At 41.4% G+C, this 18,734-nt stretch overlaps 1 protein-coding gene across 3 annotated transcripts in view; it reads right to left on the bottom strand.

Annotated features, from left to right (window-relative positions):
- LOC137518608 (dynein axonemal heavy chain 5-like) overlaps window positions 1-18,734 on the bottom strand; it is a 553,928-nt gene that overhangs the window by 112,944 nt on the left and 422,250 nt on the right. For all 3 annotated transcript variants that reach the window (XM_068236692.1, XM_068236695.1, XM_068236693.1), the window contains one exon: window positions 9,027-9,221. In XM_068236692.1, coding sequence (XP_068092793.1) covers window positions 9,027-9,221 — 195 coding nt within the window. The remainder of the gene's footprint in view (window positions 1-9,026; window positions 9,222-18,734) is intronic.

Raw genomic sequence — 18,734 nt, 5'->3', positions numbered from 1 at the left:
ACTGGACTCTGAAACCAGAGATGAGTTTATATCAGAATGTTCCAGATTCTTGGCAAATCCTGAATTTCAGGCCACCAATATTTCCACTTGGAGTGGTCAGATTGCTTACAATCTTTTCCAAGGGGATCTGTTTGGGTGGGCTGATGAGTGTGCCAGACACTTTAATCTGAGACATAACCCTCGCAGATTTCTGAGTCATGTATTTTCTCGTAAGCTTAGAATTCCCCTGCCAGGTCATTTCTATGAGTTTTTTCCTGCAGAGCATGATGCTGATCAGATTAGGTTATGCAACATTTCAGTGTCATTACCATATGTTAATGAATTGGTGCTTGCAGGCCAATCTGCTGATTTGGCTTGTCAGCCAAAAGATTCGTTGCCCATAGAAACCACAAATAAAGAGGTTATTTCTGTCAAGTCTGAAATGTGCAAAACCATTCAGTATGATAATGATGTTTACAATGATGTTTCTCAGTCTCCGGGTTTTTTGCCCCGATCCAAAGCTTATGTGGATCCTATTATAGGTAGGATCGCACACTATATTAAAGCAGTTAAAAAATCTGTTCTTGTTCCTGAACTCCACCCATATGGAGATTATCTGGATACTGGCTTGTTTGAACCTCCATTTGCCTCATGGGACATAGGGGCGTTGATGGAGGAATTTGATTTTGATTGGAAAGCCTTTTGCTATTTTTACATTGCAAAAAGCAAAGATGTCTTGAATGATTGTCTCGATTCTATGTACCTTTTGATTGATTCCGATGAATGTGACGAGGGTGATGTGGATCTGATGATTTATGTATGGCAGACGATTTTGGGTGAGTTGCACACACACCAATCAATTGATTCCAATAAAGAGACATCGTTGTCGGATGATTGTTCCTGCCTTTCTGGGGTAAAGCATGTGAGTCTTGACATTGTGCGATCTGAAATGAGTGGATGTGCCACTGTGGTTGATTCCTGTGCGAATCCTGGTGGATTCTCTCCTGACTGCGTGCAGTTTGAATCTGTGCGATCTGATGCCTGTTTCTCTGATGTTCCTGCAGATTGTGATCGGCATGAATGTGCCAGTTTTCTCAAGGATGTGTGGGACCCCTTGTCATTTAGAGACAGATCTTTAAGATCTTCCATCTGTGATCCTGCTATGGGGAAAATTCCTAAATTATGCAGCATCAAAAGTAAAATTAATATGTCTAATAAAATTTTTCCTGATGTTGTCGCTATTTCTACTGCAAATGCGTCTTTGTCTCACCCTGTTCACACCTGTAAGAGCCCGTTGCCTAGTGACAGTTGCTCCAGTGTTTCTGTCCTGAACGCCTTACAGTCTGCCCCGCAGATCGCGGAGGTTTGCGCTATGGAAGCGTCAGTTTCACAACCTAAAGCGATTTTTGATTCGCAAGTTTTGCGTTCTGACTCCTCGGATTTGACATGGTTAGCCGAATCTAAGAGTGAGACAGCGCTTCGGTTTTGCGAATCTGATGCTGAAGCCTCTTTGCTTCGCCCAGAGAAGCTTTCTCTGAATCTGCCCTGTACCATGAATGAAAACATGATCTCCACTCGCGCTGACATTTGTGAGTCCCTTTCTTGTTCTGAGGAAAATGCTGATTCTGCACCCTGTACTCTGGATGAGTTAATATGGCCTTGTTTAGAGTCTCCTGCAGTGTCCCTAGAGGCTCGTCTAGGTATTGCCACTATACTCACCTGTTTTTCTGCAGTTCTGGAGTTGCAAGCTAGTTTGACTGCTACGCAGAATTCTGGGTGCAGTGAGATTAAAGTTAGGGAGTCAGTGTGTGCTCCAGTAAATATTCCTGTCCATTCCGCTCATGATGATGAAATTCAGTCTCAGTTTTTGGTGGAACCTTCCCTGGGACATATGCCCTGTACACAAAATAAAGTTCCAGTTTTGCCCTGTAACATGGATAGTTCAGAATCCTTCTTAGAAAACTTGAAAAATAATGTTCCTGAGGTCTTGCCTGATGTCCTGGAGACCTCCGAGTTCCTCCCATGGGTGCAGAACTTATAGGAGATGTCTCCTGCCCCCCAAGTCCTTCTGAGGTGTTGCCCACTTCAGTAGGCATTGCTGTTGTGCTGACTACCTTTGCAGCTCTGGTGGAGCTTCACTCATATGTATTCAATGATGATATTACAGTCACAGAAAATTCTGAATTTAAGTCCGAGTCTTCTTTTGAAAGACCAGTACCTGTGACCTCCACTCATGATGATTTTCTGCCCGGTACTGGTTTTGGTCTTGTCGTGTCGGACTCTGAGGTTGACAGTTCCCCAACATGTTCTGAGGTTTCTCCTGTGCTGGTGTACCCCAATGTGCTAGGTGTCCCAGAAAGCCCAAGTGTGCCTCGGTTACCAGCATGCTCAGATGCTTCCTCGGTGGAGACATGCTCTGATATGGCCTGCCTGCTTGCATGCCCAGAAGTGGTCCCCGAAAGTCCTGATCTTGATGGGTGTCCTCGTGATTCTGAATCCAGAATAGTCATTGGTTCCATAGGAGGGCTTGATGGTTCACCATGTGAGCCTAGTGATTGTTCTACCCTCTTGGGATCTCTGTGGAGCTTCGGAAGGTTCTGGGAGATTCCGGGAGAAATTTTGCTTGGTACCCTGGATGAGATCAACAGTGGCTTTTGTGTTGTAAGGGACACTTCGAACAGATATTGTGGCAGGTTTGGTATTTTTGGACGCTCCTTGGAAGGTGGTGGGCATTGTCTGGAGGGTGTCGATGGCTTCTGCTCTGGCGTTCACAGTCCTGATGGGTGTTATACTGAGACTGGTAGTACTGATGGACATGTTTCGGTGGCGTTTGCTACCAATGAGGTCGGTTTCGGCTGGACTGACTCTGGAATTGGTCCTTGTCGGGCTGTCCAGACCTTCATGAGTCCTCAGTTAGAGTCTTTTGTTAATATCAGTTTAGAGGCTCGTCTGGAATCCGACCCTAGAGGGGGGGGGAGGTACTGTAATGATCCGCCCAGCTAGATGCACTGGCAGACAGCTGTTTGACCATTCCCCTAGTCTGTGGGCTGCAGGTCTCTGCAAGAGAGACCTGTTTTTCCATTACAAGTTTCTGGTCTGTTCTGCTGCTGGGGAATTTGCATACACTCGTTATGCAAATCTCCTACCTGCCTCCTTTGATGACTGGCAGTATAAAGAGCTATGTTTCCCAGAGTCCTGGGCTGGTCATAAGAGTTAGTTCCTGTGTAACACTCGCCTGGAGTGTCAGCCTTGCTCTTTGTTTGAAGATTAGCCTAGAGTAATTCCTGGAACTGCACTAGGCAGTTTCCCTAGTGCAGTTAGGATTGCATATCTGTTTTGTTTGTCTGTTGCGATTGTCCTGTCCCAGCGGTGGTCGACAGGAAGTCGTTCTGATCTTTGTTCTTGGAGTATAGCTGGAGCAGCGATTGCTACCAGCTATCTCATCTGTTCTGTCTTGCCAGGACTCTGGAAAGAAGACCTTCTGTCAGTTTTGCAGCTTGTGCTTGCTGAGGAATTTGCATACGTTGTCATGCAAATTGCCTGGCCACATTCATTAGAGCTGTGTACTATAAGTACTATGTGTGTCCCACAATGCTTCAATGCTCATAGAGGTTTGTTCCTGCTGGACTCACCTGGAGTGTCAGCCACTGCTATCTTAGTATAGTTAATTCTTGGGGAGTGCTCCTTGCATTCCTAGTTAGTGCAGTCAGTTTGTGTATAATTTGTACTGCCTATTCTGTCCTGTCTTGTCTGTCGCGATTGCGCTGTCACCAGCGGCGGTTGATAGCGAATCGCTCTGTCTTGTTTAGATCGCACTAGCCGCTAGCGTTAGCGGTTGTGGATCTTTCTGATCTGTGTTCTTGCTTGGATCACACTTGCTCTGGCGGAAGAGCGGTGGATCCTTTCTGCCTAGTTCCTGTTTCTCGTTTGTCTGTCTTGTCTGATACGGGCGCTTGCTGTAGGCTCGGTGAGGTAGCCGTTAAGCAAGAGTTCACGTTCTTTGTTTCGTGTTTGTCTGTTGATGGTTAGTTAGGCGTGCTTGTCTCTATTGTGCTTATCACGTGGAGACCGCGCATAACCGCGTGCACTGTTGCGAATGAGTGCGGTGTTCGCGGTTAGCTAGCGTTTATTATTTTCCGTATCTTCTCATTGTATGATTTGCTGTGCCTTTGCTATCCTCGTATTCTGTTCTGATCTGCCTTGTGTCACTTCTGGCAATCGCCGTTCTTGCGGTTGCTTTTCTGTTTCGCATCTGCTGTTGTGTGTGCGCGGTCGCGGGGTGGCGACTAGATTGGCGCACACACATACAACCTGTCCCTTTGCTCGTTCTCATTCGCAATCGCTTCTCTTGCGATTGCGTTCAGCGCTTCGTACAATTCCTGTCTGGCATTTGTGGAGGTACAGAGGATTGGTTCCTCTGCACTCCCCAGCGCCATCTGCCGACAGGAATTTCCCTCTACTGGTGCTTGCACCAAAAGCTGGGTTCTAGTATCTTGACACGCTTGTGGAGGACCTCCGCAGTGTCAGCGCACATCTTTGTGCGCTGAACACGGAGATATCCCACAATCGTTACAGTTTGTCTGTCGGTGGTTAGTTAGGCGTGCTTGTCTCTGTTGTGCTTAACACGCGGAGACTGCGCATAAACGCGTGCACTGTTGCGAATGAGTGCGGTGTTCGCGTTTAGCTAGCGTTTGTTATTTTCCTTATCTCCTCATTGTATGATTTGCTGTGCCTTTGCTACTCTCGTGTTCTGCCTTGCTGTAGCCTTGTGTCACCTCTGGCAATCGCCTCTCTCGCGATTGCATTCCTACTTCATATCTGCTGTTGTGTATGCACCGTCGTGGGTTGGCGACTAGTTTGGTGCACACACATACAATCTGTCCCTGTGCTCATTCTCTTCCGCAATCGCTTCTCTTGCGATTGCGTTCTGACTTGGTTTCTTCTGTTGTGTGTCCACCGTCGCAGGTTGGCGGCTAGATTGGTGGACATACATACGTTCCTCATCTGTGCTTATTCGGTCTTATGTCGCTGTTAGCAATCGCCATCTCTGGCGATTGCCTTCTCACTTTGTCTTCATGGTTGTGTGTTCATCGTCGCAGGGTGGCGACTAGTTTGGTGGACACACATACCCTCTGTCGCTTTGATCTCTCTCTTTCAGGGCTATCTTGCCCTGCGTTTCTTCCCTTCGTGCAATTCCTGTCTGGCGTGTGTGGCAGGGCAGAGGAGCTGTTCCTCTGCACTCCACAGCTCCCTCTGTCGACAGGAATTTCCCTCTACAGGTGCATTGCACCTTTTGCTGGGTTCCTGCAAATTACACGCTTGTGGAGGATTTCCACAGTGTCAGCGCACGTCTTTTGCGCTGATCACGGAGAGAATTCCACAATCGTTACACCTGCGGCTTCTACCAGCCCCCTGAAGACATCCTGTGCCAGCGCTGTCACTCACCGATCCTCGGGTCCCCTGCAGCAGCTAAGTTTCATTTTTCACTGACTGGCCAGTCAATGGCCACTCTGCCTGTGCAGCCCTAGCCGCACGCGTCCTCAATCATGCTCCTACCACCAGGAGCATCCTGCACAGGCACAGTACGAGATTTCCGAGTACTGAGCCTGCGCAGGATATTCCAGGCGACGGGAGTGTGAACGAGGATGCGCACGGCCAGGGCCATGTAGGTGCAGTGCCCATTGACTGGCCAGTCGGTGGAAAACGAAACTTAGTAGGGGACCGGAGGATCAAAGAACACCAGCGTCAGCACAGGACGCCTGCTGGGGGCTGGTAGAAGCCCCAGGTAAGTGAAACTATCTTTTTTGTTTGCTTTAGGTTCACTTTAAAATAGATATGGATAAGAAATAAAAGACAATAAACTCTCACAGAGGTTCACCCCACTCTAAGAAATACTATCATTTCAGTGTTCCTACTTGAGTCAAAGAGATTTACTCTACAGAAGAGAATCCTCCCAGTGGGCAATGAAGCTGAAGTTAGAATTTAATAAAGAAAACCTTTTCCAAGATTGGAGTTGCTAAAATGTTTTTTTTTCTCCCCCTTAAGCAACAGCTTGTGCTTATTGCTTAACATTTCAGTGGCTGCCATGGGTTACTGCCCTTTAGATCACCACTCTTATTTATAGTATCTTATTAAAAAGTTTCCTCGTGTTTATCTCACATAGGTCTTGTGCATATTTGCTACAGCAAAAAATACAGGAGAAAATGCAATCCTAGGACAATGTGATAAAACAAATGATAAATGAGATAATGTTTTCCTCGGTGTATCCTATTCGACAGGCCTAATCATTTAAAGTTACAAATGGTTTTTATTTTTGTTGTCTCGGAGTTAAGAAAAAAAAAAACAAGCATAAAAACAACCATTATGCTATTTCTTATACTTATATTCTTTGCGTTTCTTGAAATCATAAGAAATATAAATGTGAGTCATAAATAAGTTCATAAAACCACAGAAGTAAGAAGGTATGTCTGCAATATCTGTAAAACCATTTTAGCAAAAACAACAGAAAAAAAATGAAATATACATGAACAGTTGCTGATCCAGATACAATATTCAGAGCTATGCCTAATATTTTTCTGCATGTGGCTTATTTTTCATGTTCTGTAATAAAATATAACATAGATACAAACTGGGATTTGTGTTTATAGTATTCCAAAAAATGTATCAAGAATATATGGGCCATCACCACTCAGTGTTAATTAGGGACATGTCATCACAACATTATCTTAAACACACATACATTTTTAAATTAAGTTGCCTGAAACAATAATTTGAGATTGCTTCTGCGCCTATTTGTCTGTTCCAGGTGTGTACAGAAAACCGTGCCCAAACACAATTGTTATGTAGGTTCCATAGGCACTAGTAGTTCTCTTCTCCTTGAACCTCCACCCGCTTCCCTCCATTGAACAACAGAGAACTAAATAGCCTGTATGGGGACAGGCTGCCTGAACCAAGTAAGTTAGTTCAATAACCAATTGTGGCAGGCCTTAAGGGTGAAAGAAACAGTGTTGGTTCCTAGACATGCAAGAAAAGAGGCATATTAGCAAATGTAGGAATTAAACTTTTGTTCTGTGTATGTTCCTAAGCTAAAAGCTATTCTAGTGTTTATGTCAGAGATTTTGGACATTTAGGTTATGATGTTTAAAAATGTCTTCATCAAGTGAAGCCAAAGCTGCTAAGAATCTGACCTGCCAGCCTGCCCTTTAGTTTCATTACATTTTGCACTCTGTTAACCCAAATCCTGGAGGACCTGTTGAGCAGGCTCAGAAACTCCAGCACTGTTTTCTCCGACACAAAGTTTATACTCTGTGCTCATTAGCAGAGCTTTTTAATTCTATGTATGCAATGAGGAATAGAGGAAGTGAAACTAAGAACATGGCCATATTGTAATTAGCCAGTAAGCCACTTGTACTGAGCTGTCCTTTTAGCCATAGGTCTTTGCTACTGCTGCTGCACTCCTCCATCTGGGACATCGTTAAAAATTAATGAAACATTTAAAAAAAGAGGGGAAAGCTGCGAGGCAGACAATACCTGCAGTAATAAATCCTATAAAATGAAAATATTACAAAATTAAATTCAGGCAGATTTTTGGAAATACCAAGCTTTCCATTGTTTGAATGGCACATATATCTATGTACCTCTGTAAATTGTCAATTCATCTCCTCATTCCCCCCAGTCCCCCAATTAAAAAAACACAGTATTTTCATATGGGAAGAGGCAATCTTGCTGCAATGTTTCTTCCTATCACCCTCCAATTCCCTCCTCCACTCCCTTAAAGGAGTAAATGAGGAGGGAATAGGAGGGTCTTAGGAGGGAAAATCACAGCAAGCTTGCCTCTTCCTGTCAGAAAATTAGACTTTAGCCAAAAGTCAGGGATTGGTACATGATGCCAAGTACTGTGGAGGGTGGAGGAGGGAAGATGGCATGGGAGATGATGGGGCAGCTTCACGCAAAATGAGTAAAGAAGGAAACCAATGCTCAGTTGAGACAATCTGGCATTTTGGATGTTTTGGTAATTCATCAAGGCCACCATACACATGCTAGATTCCTGGCAGAAGCAGCACCAATTGAATCAGATGACAATTCTCTAATGTGTTTTTGAGACTTTAGCAGGATCTTTAACAAACATTACACCCTTGCTTTCTTCAAGCCCAGCAAATCCATGAGGAAAAAACATGAGCATCCTATGGACCCTCTACCTTAACACAAGGAAAGGAACTTGGTGTAAGCAGTTAATTGAACTGCAAAGATTTGCTGGAGAGACCAAGCAATGATTAAGTGCATTATTATTACTATACATTTTATATGGCACAATCTCTTCTGCAGTGCTTTACAGAGTACATAGCCATGTCACTAATTGTGCCTCAGAGGAGCTTACAATCTAATCAATAGAACGGTGAGTTTAATCCCCCTACCATAATCTGGGGCAAATTTGGGGGCTACTTATTAATTTAATCAGTACATTTATTAGTATGCTTTTTAGTATGTGGGAAGAAACTGGAGTCCCTGGAAGAAACCCATGCAAACATAAGAAAAGTATTCAAGTTCCGTGCAGTCAGTGTCTTGGCATGAGTTTAGCACTTAATGTAGGTCATTAGGTCACTTACAGAGACTGGGTGCAGTGTGAACTAGTTAAATAATGTATAGCAGTGCTCCCATTCTGCACATGAGGTACCGGGAGGAAAAACGGGGGCTTTGGGGCTATTGTCACAGCACTGGCCAATTATTCCCTTGGTGAGCAGTGGAAGCTGTTCTCTGTTCAGTGCCATTCCCTCCTGAATTTTTATTTTTAGCCTTATACACACATGAAATAAATGTCACCCTTATCAGTTGTTGTTCAATCATCCTGATGTAGTTTCCTCTAGTGTGTGTATGTGGGTGTCTATATGCAGCGAATGTCATTTTTAGAATGGGGAGAAAGAAAGATGGCAGCCCTCTAAACCAATGTTTACTTTTAATGCGTTAGATACATTTAGTGCAGAGCAATTTTTGTGAAAGTAAGGAAGGTACACAAAAAATATCAAAAGCATTGTTCAAAGATGTTTTACCTGCAATTCATTATTCTTTTCTTTATTCTTAATCCATATTTTCCCTTGACCTTGTGGGTCAATAAGGAGTGGAAAACGAGATGCCTTGGTGACAATGATTCCATTCTGGATAGACAGGTCATCACTAGGGAGCCCTTGAAGGTTCCACTCACCAATTGTAGCATTGTCCACAAGCATGGAAATAAGGTTCAGATCCTAAACATTAAATCAACACAGTGTTAGCCAGAGATTTTACATAGCAAAATGAACACAACAATCTGCACAATCACTAAATCACCTTATTTTACAACAAAATATTTTCCAGGGCATGTGTATACAAATATACCATTCTGTAGTAGGTGTATGTCACAAAAAGCTCTCTGTCTGTTTATTTCCAATAGAAATAATGTTCTATACATTTTCATGCCTCTAGCATGTAATGACTACTCTCTGGTACATGGATATGGTGCTATTTCATGTGGGTGATAACCTACGTCCATTATATACACTGTTATTAAAATGATCAGATGACTGAATATGTATTTATTGGATATTCTGAATTGCAGAGGCAACTAGTACTAATGTCAATACTGTTCTTTGTTGCTGTTCTTGACATAAAAATCTGAAGTGAGACAAACAGACATATTTGTTTCCTGCTGATCTATTTAGCAGCAGTAGTGTCTGAATAACACCAGAAACAAGCATGCAGTTAATCGTGTCAGATCTGACAATAATGGCAGAAACACCTGATCTGCTGCATGCTTGTTCAGGGGCTATGGCTAAATGTATTAGAGGCAGATGATCAACAGAATAGCCAGGTAACTGGTATTGCTTTAAAGGAAATAAATATGGCAGCCTCCATATCCCTCTCACTTCAGTTGTTCTTTAAAAATGACACCTCTAGATTTCATTGGGAGATGGTGCTCACTTCGTAACAGTTAACATGGGCAAATGCTGCGCCTGGAAATTTGGGTGGCATCATAGGCTGCAATGTTATTGCTGGCTATGGCAGCACCAGGTGAGTAATTAGCCATGTAATTAGTGGTTTTAAAGCTGTCTGGGTAAATTGCGACTTTGCAGCCACTTAATTTGGAGGCACCACAGCTGCTCAGATGAATTGCAGAATTAGAGCCACTGTGGTAAATTGTCAGGCTGCAATTTTCAGTGGCTACATTACTTGGATAGTTCAGACTGCTTAGTAATTCAAGTAAAGTCTGCTTGGCTGCAGATGCTGGTCGCATAGCGTGCCGGAGCCTTTCAGGAAGAGTGGTAGGTTTGGGGGCTAGGCACTTGGCCATAGTATAGCTGGGGGGAGGACACTTTAGAGAAGTTAGTATAAGGCATAAATAGGGGGAAGGTTAGTGTTAAGTGTAAGTAGGGGGAGGTTAGTGTTAGGCAGGCATAGATAGGGGAGGGCTAGTGATAGAGTTATCAAAGTTGTGGATAGTAGAATATCTAAAATTACCAATATTCTATCATCTGCATTTCCTCATGCCCATTTTACCAGGTGTCCCTTTTAGATGTATGCATGACTTATCCTCAAATTGCACATAAACCTGGGTAAATGGAATTATCATTGGCCCAAAGCCATAATTGTTAATACATTGTTAATACATCTGCAGTCCATGGGTAGAATACCATAGTGTGTAGTCCCATACAACCATTAATACAGGAGATAAAACTTAATATGAAATATCAGTAGTAAATACTTCCATAATTCCCCTTTAACTTTTACAGCTTGTATTTAAAAGAAAGAATAAAGATACATAAAAGCCTTGACTTACAAAACTAAGGCTGTCAGAAGTGGGAGCAAGGGAAACCCAGTTTCTAAAAATATATGCTACATACAAAAAACTGATTTTCACTAGCAATTTAAATATATGTAAATTAATCATCCATGCACTTGAGGTGTGCACTTATCTAACACTATTTCTCTCTGACCTCTACATTTTGGTCACATAAGAGGACATGGCGTGTAGCCCCTTACACACTCCTAGGAGTTGTGGTTCACCATGAGCTTGCTGGGCAATCTGTAACTCTAGATTAGCTATATGTTTGTTTCAGGTGTGTGATTCAGACACTAATGGTGCCCAAATAGAGCAATAGGACTAGTATTGTTTAACCAGTTCACCACTAAGGGGTTTTTCCCCTTATAGATCAGAGCAATTTTCAACTTTTAGCGCTCCTTCCATTCATTTGCCTATTTTCGCCACCAATAAGGCTCTCTTTGGGTGGTACATTTTGCTAAGAATTGTTTTATTCTAAATGCATTTTAACAGGAATAATAAGAAAAAATGGAAACAAAATCATTATTTCCCAGTTTTATTGTTTTAAAACATTAATGTGCTACTGTGGATAAAGTCCACTCATTTTATTTGCCCATTTGTCCTGGTTTTTACAATGTTTACATGATGCCCCTAGTACAATGTATGGCGATATTTGGAAATAATGGTGTATTTTTTTTTAGTTTTGCATCCATCACTAATTACAATTTCTTATTTGCAAATATAACAGCAATATACCCTCTCATGACATACATATTAAAAAATCTGAGTCCCTAAGGTGACTATGTATTTTTTTAAATGTTACTATATATATATATATATATATATATATATATATATATATATATATATGTAAATATATATATACATATATAAATATATATATATATGTATATATATATATATATATATATATATATATATATATATATATATATATATATATGTATATATATATATATATATATATATATATATACATACACACACACACACACAGTGGGATGCGAAAGTTTGGACAACCTTGTTAATCGTCAAGATTGCCCTGTATAATTAGTTGGTTGTTGCGATAAAAAAATGTCAGTTAAATATATCATATAGGAGACACACACAGTGATATTTGAGAAGTGAAATTAAGTTTATTGCATTTACAGAAAGTGTGCAATAATTGTTTAAATAAAATTAGGCAGGTGTATACATTTGGGCACTGCTGTCATTTTATTGATTCCAAAACCTTTAGAACTAATTATTGGAACTCAAATTGGCTTGGTAAGCTTAGTGACCCCTGACCTACATACACAGGTGATTCCGATTATGAGAAAGAGTATTTAAGGGTGTCAATTGTAAGTTTCCCTCCTCTTTTAATTTTCTCTGAAGAGTAGCAATATGGGGGTCTCAAAACAACTCTCAAATGACCTGGGGGTCTCAAAACAACTCTCAAAGATTGTTCAACATCATGGTTTAGGGGAAGGATACAGAAAGCTGTCTCAGAGATTTCAGTCATCTGTTTCCACGGTTAGGAACATATTGAGGGGATGGAAGACCACAGGCTCAGTTCAAGTTAAGGCTCGAAGTGGCAGACCAAGAAAAATATTGGATAAACAGAAGCGACGAATGGTAAGAACAGTCAGAGTCAACCTACAGACCAGCACCAAAGATCTACAACATAATTTGCTGCAGATGGAGTCACTGTGCATCATTCAACCATTCGGCGCACTTTACACAAGGAGATGCTGTATGCGAGAGTGATGCAGAGGAAGCCTTTTCTCTGCCCATGGCACAAACCGAGCCACTTGAGGTTTGCTAAAGCACATTTGGACAAGTCAGCTTCATTTTGGAATAAGGTGCTGTGGACTGATGAAACTAAAATTGAGTTATTTGGGCGTAACAAGGGGTGTTATACATGGAGGAAAAACAACACAGCATTCCAAGAAAAACACCTGCTATCTACAGTAAAATATGGTGGTGGTTCCATCATTCTGTGGGGCTGGGTGGCCAGTGCAGGGACTGGGAATCTTGTCAAAGTTGAGGGACGCATGGATTCCACTCAGTATTAGCAGATTCTGGAGACCAATGTCCAGGAATCAGTGACAGAGCTGAAGCTGCGCCGATGCTTGATCTTTCAACAAGACAACAACCCTAAACACTGCTCAAAATCCACTAAGGCTTTCATGCAGAGGAACAAGTACAACATTCTGGAATGGCCATCTCAGTTCCCAGACCTGAATATAATTGAAAATCTGTGGTGTGAGTTATAGAGAGTTGCCCATGCTCGGAAGCCATCAAACCTGAATTAACTAGAGATGTTTTGTAAAGAGGAATGGACAGAATCCAGACTCTCATTGGAACCTACAGGAAGCGGTAAGAGGCTGTAATCTCTGCAAAAGGAGGATCTTAGGCCCGGTTCACATTAGCGGTCGCCGTCCGGAATCGCCGTGCTGGAGCCGGACCGCATGCAGAACGGACGGAACGGACGCACGGCATAGCAATGAAAGCCTATGCGTCCGTTCACATGCGTCCGTTTCGTCCGGACCGGATCCGGACCGGATCCGGACTCCGGCATAAGACCCAACATGCGCTATTTTTTGGTCCGGCTCCTCCGGCAGCCGTATCCGGAGCGGAGCCGGACTGCACCACCCGGCCAATACAAACCAATGAGAACCGGAGAGCGCACAACACACTGGCTAAAAATCCGGATGTTCTACCCCACTTCCTATGCGTATTGTAGCGGCGATTTTGGATGGGGACACATGGGCAAGCATTTTGGAGTGGAGCAGCAGTGACTTTAAACGTGCTGGAGATGTTGGCAGTATGTCGGAGGTGGAGGTGAGTGCTAAACAGCGGAGGGCCTGATTCCACAGGTCCACCTTCTGCTGACCTCCCAGACCCCAACATTTTTATTCGGTTTCTACTATCTTTTGCCAAACGGATCCGGATAGCATCCTGATGAACACCTGATGCAACCTGACCGGATCCGGATCGGATCCGGATCAGAACCGTACGGTTCCGATCCGGATCCGGTCCGGATCCGGTCAGGTCATCCGGTCCGTTTGGCAGAGAACCGCAAGTTTGAACCGGGCCTAATACATATTTATTTCATTTCTTTTTTGTGGTGCCCAAATTTATGCACCTGCCTAATTTTGTTTAAACAATCATTGCACACTTTCAGTAAATCCAATAAACTTCATTTCACTTCTCAAATATCACTGTGTGTGTCTCCTATATGATATATTTAACTGACATTTTGCATCGTAACAAACATCGATTTATACAGGAAAATCATGATGTTTAACAAGGTTGTCCAAACTTTTGCACCCCACTGTATGTATGTGTATGTATGTATGTGTGTGTATATATATATATATATATATATATATATATATATATATATATATATATATATATATATATATATATACTGTGTATATATATATATATATATACACTCTGTGTATATATATAAATATATATATATATATATATATATACACATTTATTTATTTGTTATTGATTTTATTTTGGTAACTATGGTAGAGTGGGGGAGGTAAGGGGTTAATTTTAATGGGGGATTTATGTATTTGTATATTGTAAGAGAACCTGAGGCAATGATTTAAAAAGAAAAATGAAAACATACTACCTGATGCAGCTCATCTTCCGGATCCTGACGCACCACTTCATACTGTTCCCCGCCGCTCCATTCTACCGCTGGGTGAAGAAGATTTCCAAGATTGCCACAATCCCAAAAGTACTTCCGGGGGTCACGGCACATGCACGACTATAGTGCTCGAGAGGGCTTTGGGCTTGTCCAGTAGCTCCTCTCATGCACTTTTTATTTTTTACAATGCACGAACGGAGGGCGGTGAAGAGGCAGTGAAGGGACGTTCCTGATGCCTGAGAGGGCATTCTGCAGGAGTCGTTCTCAGGTAAAGGAAGCCCCTTCTGCTATAGAAATGCCAACAATTCCTTCTCTGCATTTTCTTATGGGGGGGGGGGATGCAGCGGCAAGGGGGGCCCAGCAACAGTAAGGAAAGGACACAGAGGCATGTGATGATATTACTAACATGCCTCTGTGGCCAAACCATGCCATACATTCCACCTCGGGTACACTTTAATGTAATGTATTAGGGTGTATTTTTACTATTTGGCCACTAGATGCCTCCCCCCAGTTTAATCCTGTGTACTGAGAACAGTACAGTACACAGGAAATAGTGTGTGTGTGGTTTCACTTTCATTTTAGCAATGACCACGGCATCTCATTGATGTCGGTGGTCATTGATCACAGGCACTTAGATCCGTGAATGGGAAATGTGTTCTCATTCAATGATCTGTGTATTAATGCAGACAGCAATGAGAATGAGCACAGGCGTGCACTGTGGCAGACACATATCTACACCCTTGTGCAGGAACCGAAGATATAGGGATGCAAATGGCATAAGTGGTTAGTAGGAAATAAATATGGCTGCCTCCATATTCCTCTCAGTTCAGGTGTACTTTATAATATAAAGGTTATCATTAATAATGATACCTTACCTTATACCAAAATTTAAACTAAACCATAAGCTTTACTCCCTAACATTATTACCGAAACATAAAAAAAATGTAAGCTGCTAACCTGATAATATTGCCAACCAGCATAGAAAACTTCTTTGCTAAAATATAATGCAGTTAGGTATGTATTTAAAACGTTCCATGCTGAAAGTACTAATCCCCCAAAAGACATTTTCAGAGACGTATCCAGAAAACAACTTTATCACAAAATATCCTAAAGTTAGCCACAATGCTAAACTGTTTGACACATCTTCCCATTCACCATCAAGAAATATATATCTTTAGTTTTGTTTTATTTTTAAATTGTCACCAAAAACCTGACAGTTTTATGGCACTTTGAAAAGTAGTGGACTGCAATACTTCAACAAAAACTCAATCTCACAATTCAGAACTTTTCCATTACAATGTCATTTTTTTGGTCCATAAAGCACAAATGTCATTTACTGAACCATGACAAGCACTCCATGCTTTTGCAACCAAGAAATACAGAACTGACAAAGAAAATGAATTAAAACATCTAGCTCCTATAGACATAACCAAAAATGACAACAAAAGCAGGGCACTCTCAATCACATTTTTCCAATATAAAATGACATGGATTGAAGGCTGGGGAGTGTTTACACTGCTTGTAGAATTCAAAATAATCCAGCTCCTACAACACAGACTTGATGATTTATGTATTATGCTGTCTGACCACAAAGGGCAGCTTTTGAAAAGACAGCTTTATCAAGCCACAGACCCAAATGCTATATGCCTACATTAAAGAATATCAAGCAGTCATCAGCTATCTAAATCATATGCAGTGGCTGCTAACACCTGAATACAATTGACAGCTATAAAATGCTATGAATTTTAAAATCTTACTAGGATATAGAACTCTACACATCACATAAATAAGCCAGGTCAGATAAAATCTGACCATAAATACACAGCAAAGTTTTGTACAGAAAATGATGCAAAGAAAGAAAAAGTGTAGAAGAATATTTTAAATTGTGTATGCACACACAATGCCAATAGGTATTGCTTTCTACCAGGAACTTTAAAAACTGGATAAAGTTTTAATGTTTAAAGTAATTTGCTGTAGTTATCTATGCATTATTCATAAGCCTTTTCACTTGCTGGAATGTACTTATAATTTAAATAAGAACATTGGACAAAGGCACTGTGCAAACGGGAGGGGGAGGATTTGTCATCTCCTTTTTGGAAGGTGACCCCAATGTCATTGACCATGTGGGCTGATATTGCTCAAGAGGGATTCCCTGGGATATAACAGTCTGCCTGAAAAAAAAAAATCTAGTATAACCCACTTTTTACACACTGCACCTGTGCAAGGGGTCTGTGCATAGTGCTACCAAAAGTGAAATCATTGGCAACTGCACTGCTTGGGTGAAGCATATTTATGTGATAGAAGGTACAGATGGGCTGCTATCTGACCAGAGGAATGTTCATGTTGCAGCAGGATGAGCATAGTTCACATTCTCAGTGTATATGTTTAACAGCCATGGTGGTTTGGTTTGTTGTAGCTCTCTTGCCCCTATGCTAGCACAGCCCATTTATTTAATGGTGTGAGTGGTACAATTTGTATTTCCCTGAAGAAGGTGAGTGATTAATGCATGGTTGTGTTCCCTCTGTTTAAAGGTTAAAAACCAGAATTGCCTTCAACTTGAGAATCAGATTGTAGAGCAGGAAGTTTTCACTTGCATGCTGACTGGTGTAGGTACAGTAGATTAAAGAACAATTCTAAAAGAAGGTAACCATGAAGGAATGAACTGGTCAAGTAAAAAGATACTGCAGTCTTTTTTGGAAACTAAGATCCTCTATTTTGACAACTTTCATGTCCCAGCCTGTTGTACGGGTAGTTTTGACTGCAGGGGGTTAGTGCTTGTCTGATTTTAAATGATTTGTATTGTGAGGCCATAAGTAGTATCTAAATAATCACCAGAATGCAAATCACAACCAAATAGCTGTCTTGTGGGATTTTATGGCAATAGATGTTGAATTTGTGCTGCTAATATACATAGGAGGGCATTGGAGATTGTTGTACTACCTTTCTGCCTTCAAAGGCCACTAAGTTTAAATTTGGGCAGTTTGCCTTTTCATATACGGTACTGTAAGTGCTCTAAACATTGAGTGTATTTTGGCAAAGTGTTTTTGGGAAGGCAAGAAAAATTGTTCAATATTTACAAAAGTATAAACTCATATTAGATTTTAAGCAAATTGGCTCTGACCACAATTGATTTTCTGGTGAATTTATTTAATAATTTGCATCCAATTTAGGTTTAGGTAGTTCTTTACAGATGAAAAGATTATTATCCTAGGATACTTAAAGGAATTCACCCCTGGGATGCCAGCTGATGAAAGATGCAAAGGTTCATCCAGAAGTTCAGTGGGTATAAGACAAGATTCACACAAAGTTATGGGAAATCCAGAAAAATTCAACCTTAACCCATTCAGGTTCCGTGGTTTTCACGAGAGAAATGTTCACCTCCCATTCATTAGCCTATAACTTTATCACTACTTATCACAATGAACTGATCTATATCTTGTTTTTTCCGCCACCAATTAGGCTTTCTTTGGGGGGTACATTTTGCTAAGAGCCACTTTACTGTAAACGCATTTTAACAGGAAGAATAAGAAAAAAATGGAAAAATTCATTATTTCTCAGTTTTCAGCCATTATAGTTTTAAAATAATACATGCCTCCATAATTAAAACTCACGTATTGTATATGCCCATATGTCCCGGTTATTACACCGTTAAAATTATGTCCCTATCACAATGTATGGCGACAATATTTTATTTGGAAATAAAGGTGCATTTTTTCCATTTTGCATCTATCACTATTAACAAGTTTAAAATAAAAAAAAATATAGAAATATTTCATCTTTACATTGATATTTAAAAAGTTTAGACCCTTAGGTAAATATTTACATGTTTTTTTTTTTTTTATTGTAATGGTTTTTTTTATTTATAGGAAACATTTTATTTGGGTAGTTTTGGGAGGGTGGGGGGTAAACAATAGATTTATAATGTAAATGTGTGTTGATTTTAATTTATTTTCATTTTCAGGTGTAGTATTACTTTTTGGCCACAAGATGGCGGCCATGAGTTTGTTTACATGACGTCACTCTAAGCGTAACACACGTTTAGAGTGGCGCATGAGGAAGGGAACGGCCAGAAAAGGCGCAGCTTCCGAGAGAAGCTGTCGCTTTTTCAGCGGGGGAGAGGAATCAGTGATCGGGCTTCATAGCCCGATATATTGATTCCCTGACTACCGAATCCGCGGCCGGGAGTGCGCGTGCACGCGCGCGATCGGCCGCGGGGGCGCGCGGTAGCACACATGGTTTCTGGACGTAGTTTCTACGTCCAGAAACCAAAATAGGTTAAACATTGCAAAG

Source organism: Hyperolius riggenbachi, chromosome 5 (genome assembly GCF_040937935.1).
Source record: "Hyperolius riggenbachi isolate aHypRig1 chromosome 5, aHypRig1.pri, whole genome shotgun sequence".
Classification (NCBI taxonomy): Eukaryota; Metazoa; Chordata; class Amphibia; order Anura; family Hyperoliidae; genus Hyperolius; species Hyperolius riggenbachi.
Note: the sequence above shows the minus strand (reverse complement) of the source record. Positions and strands in the feature narration are given on the sequence as shown.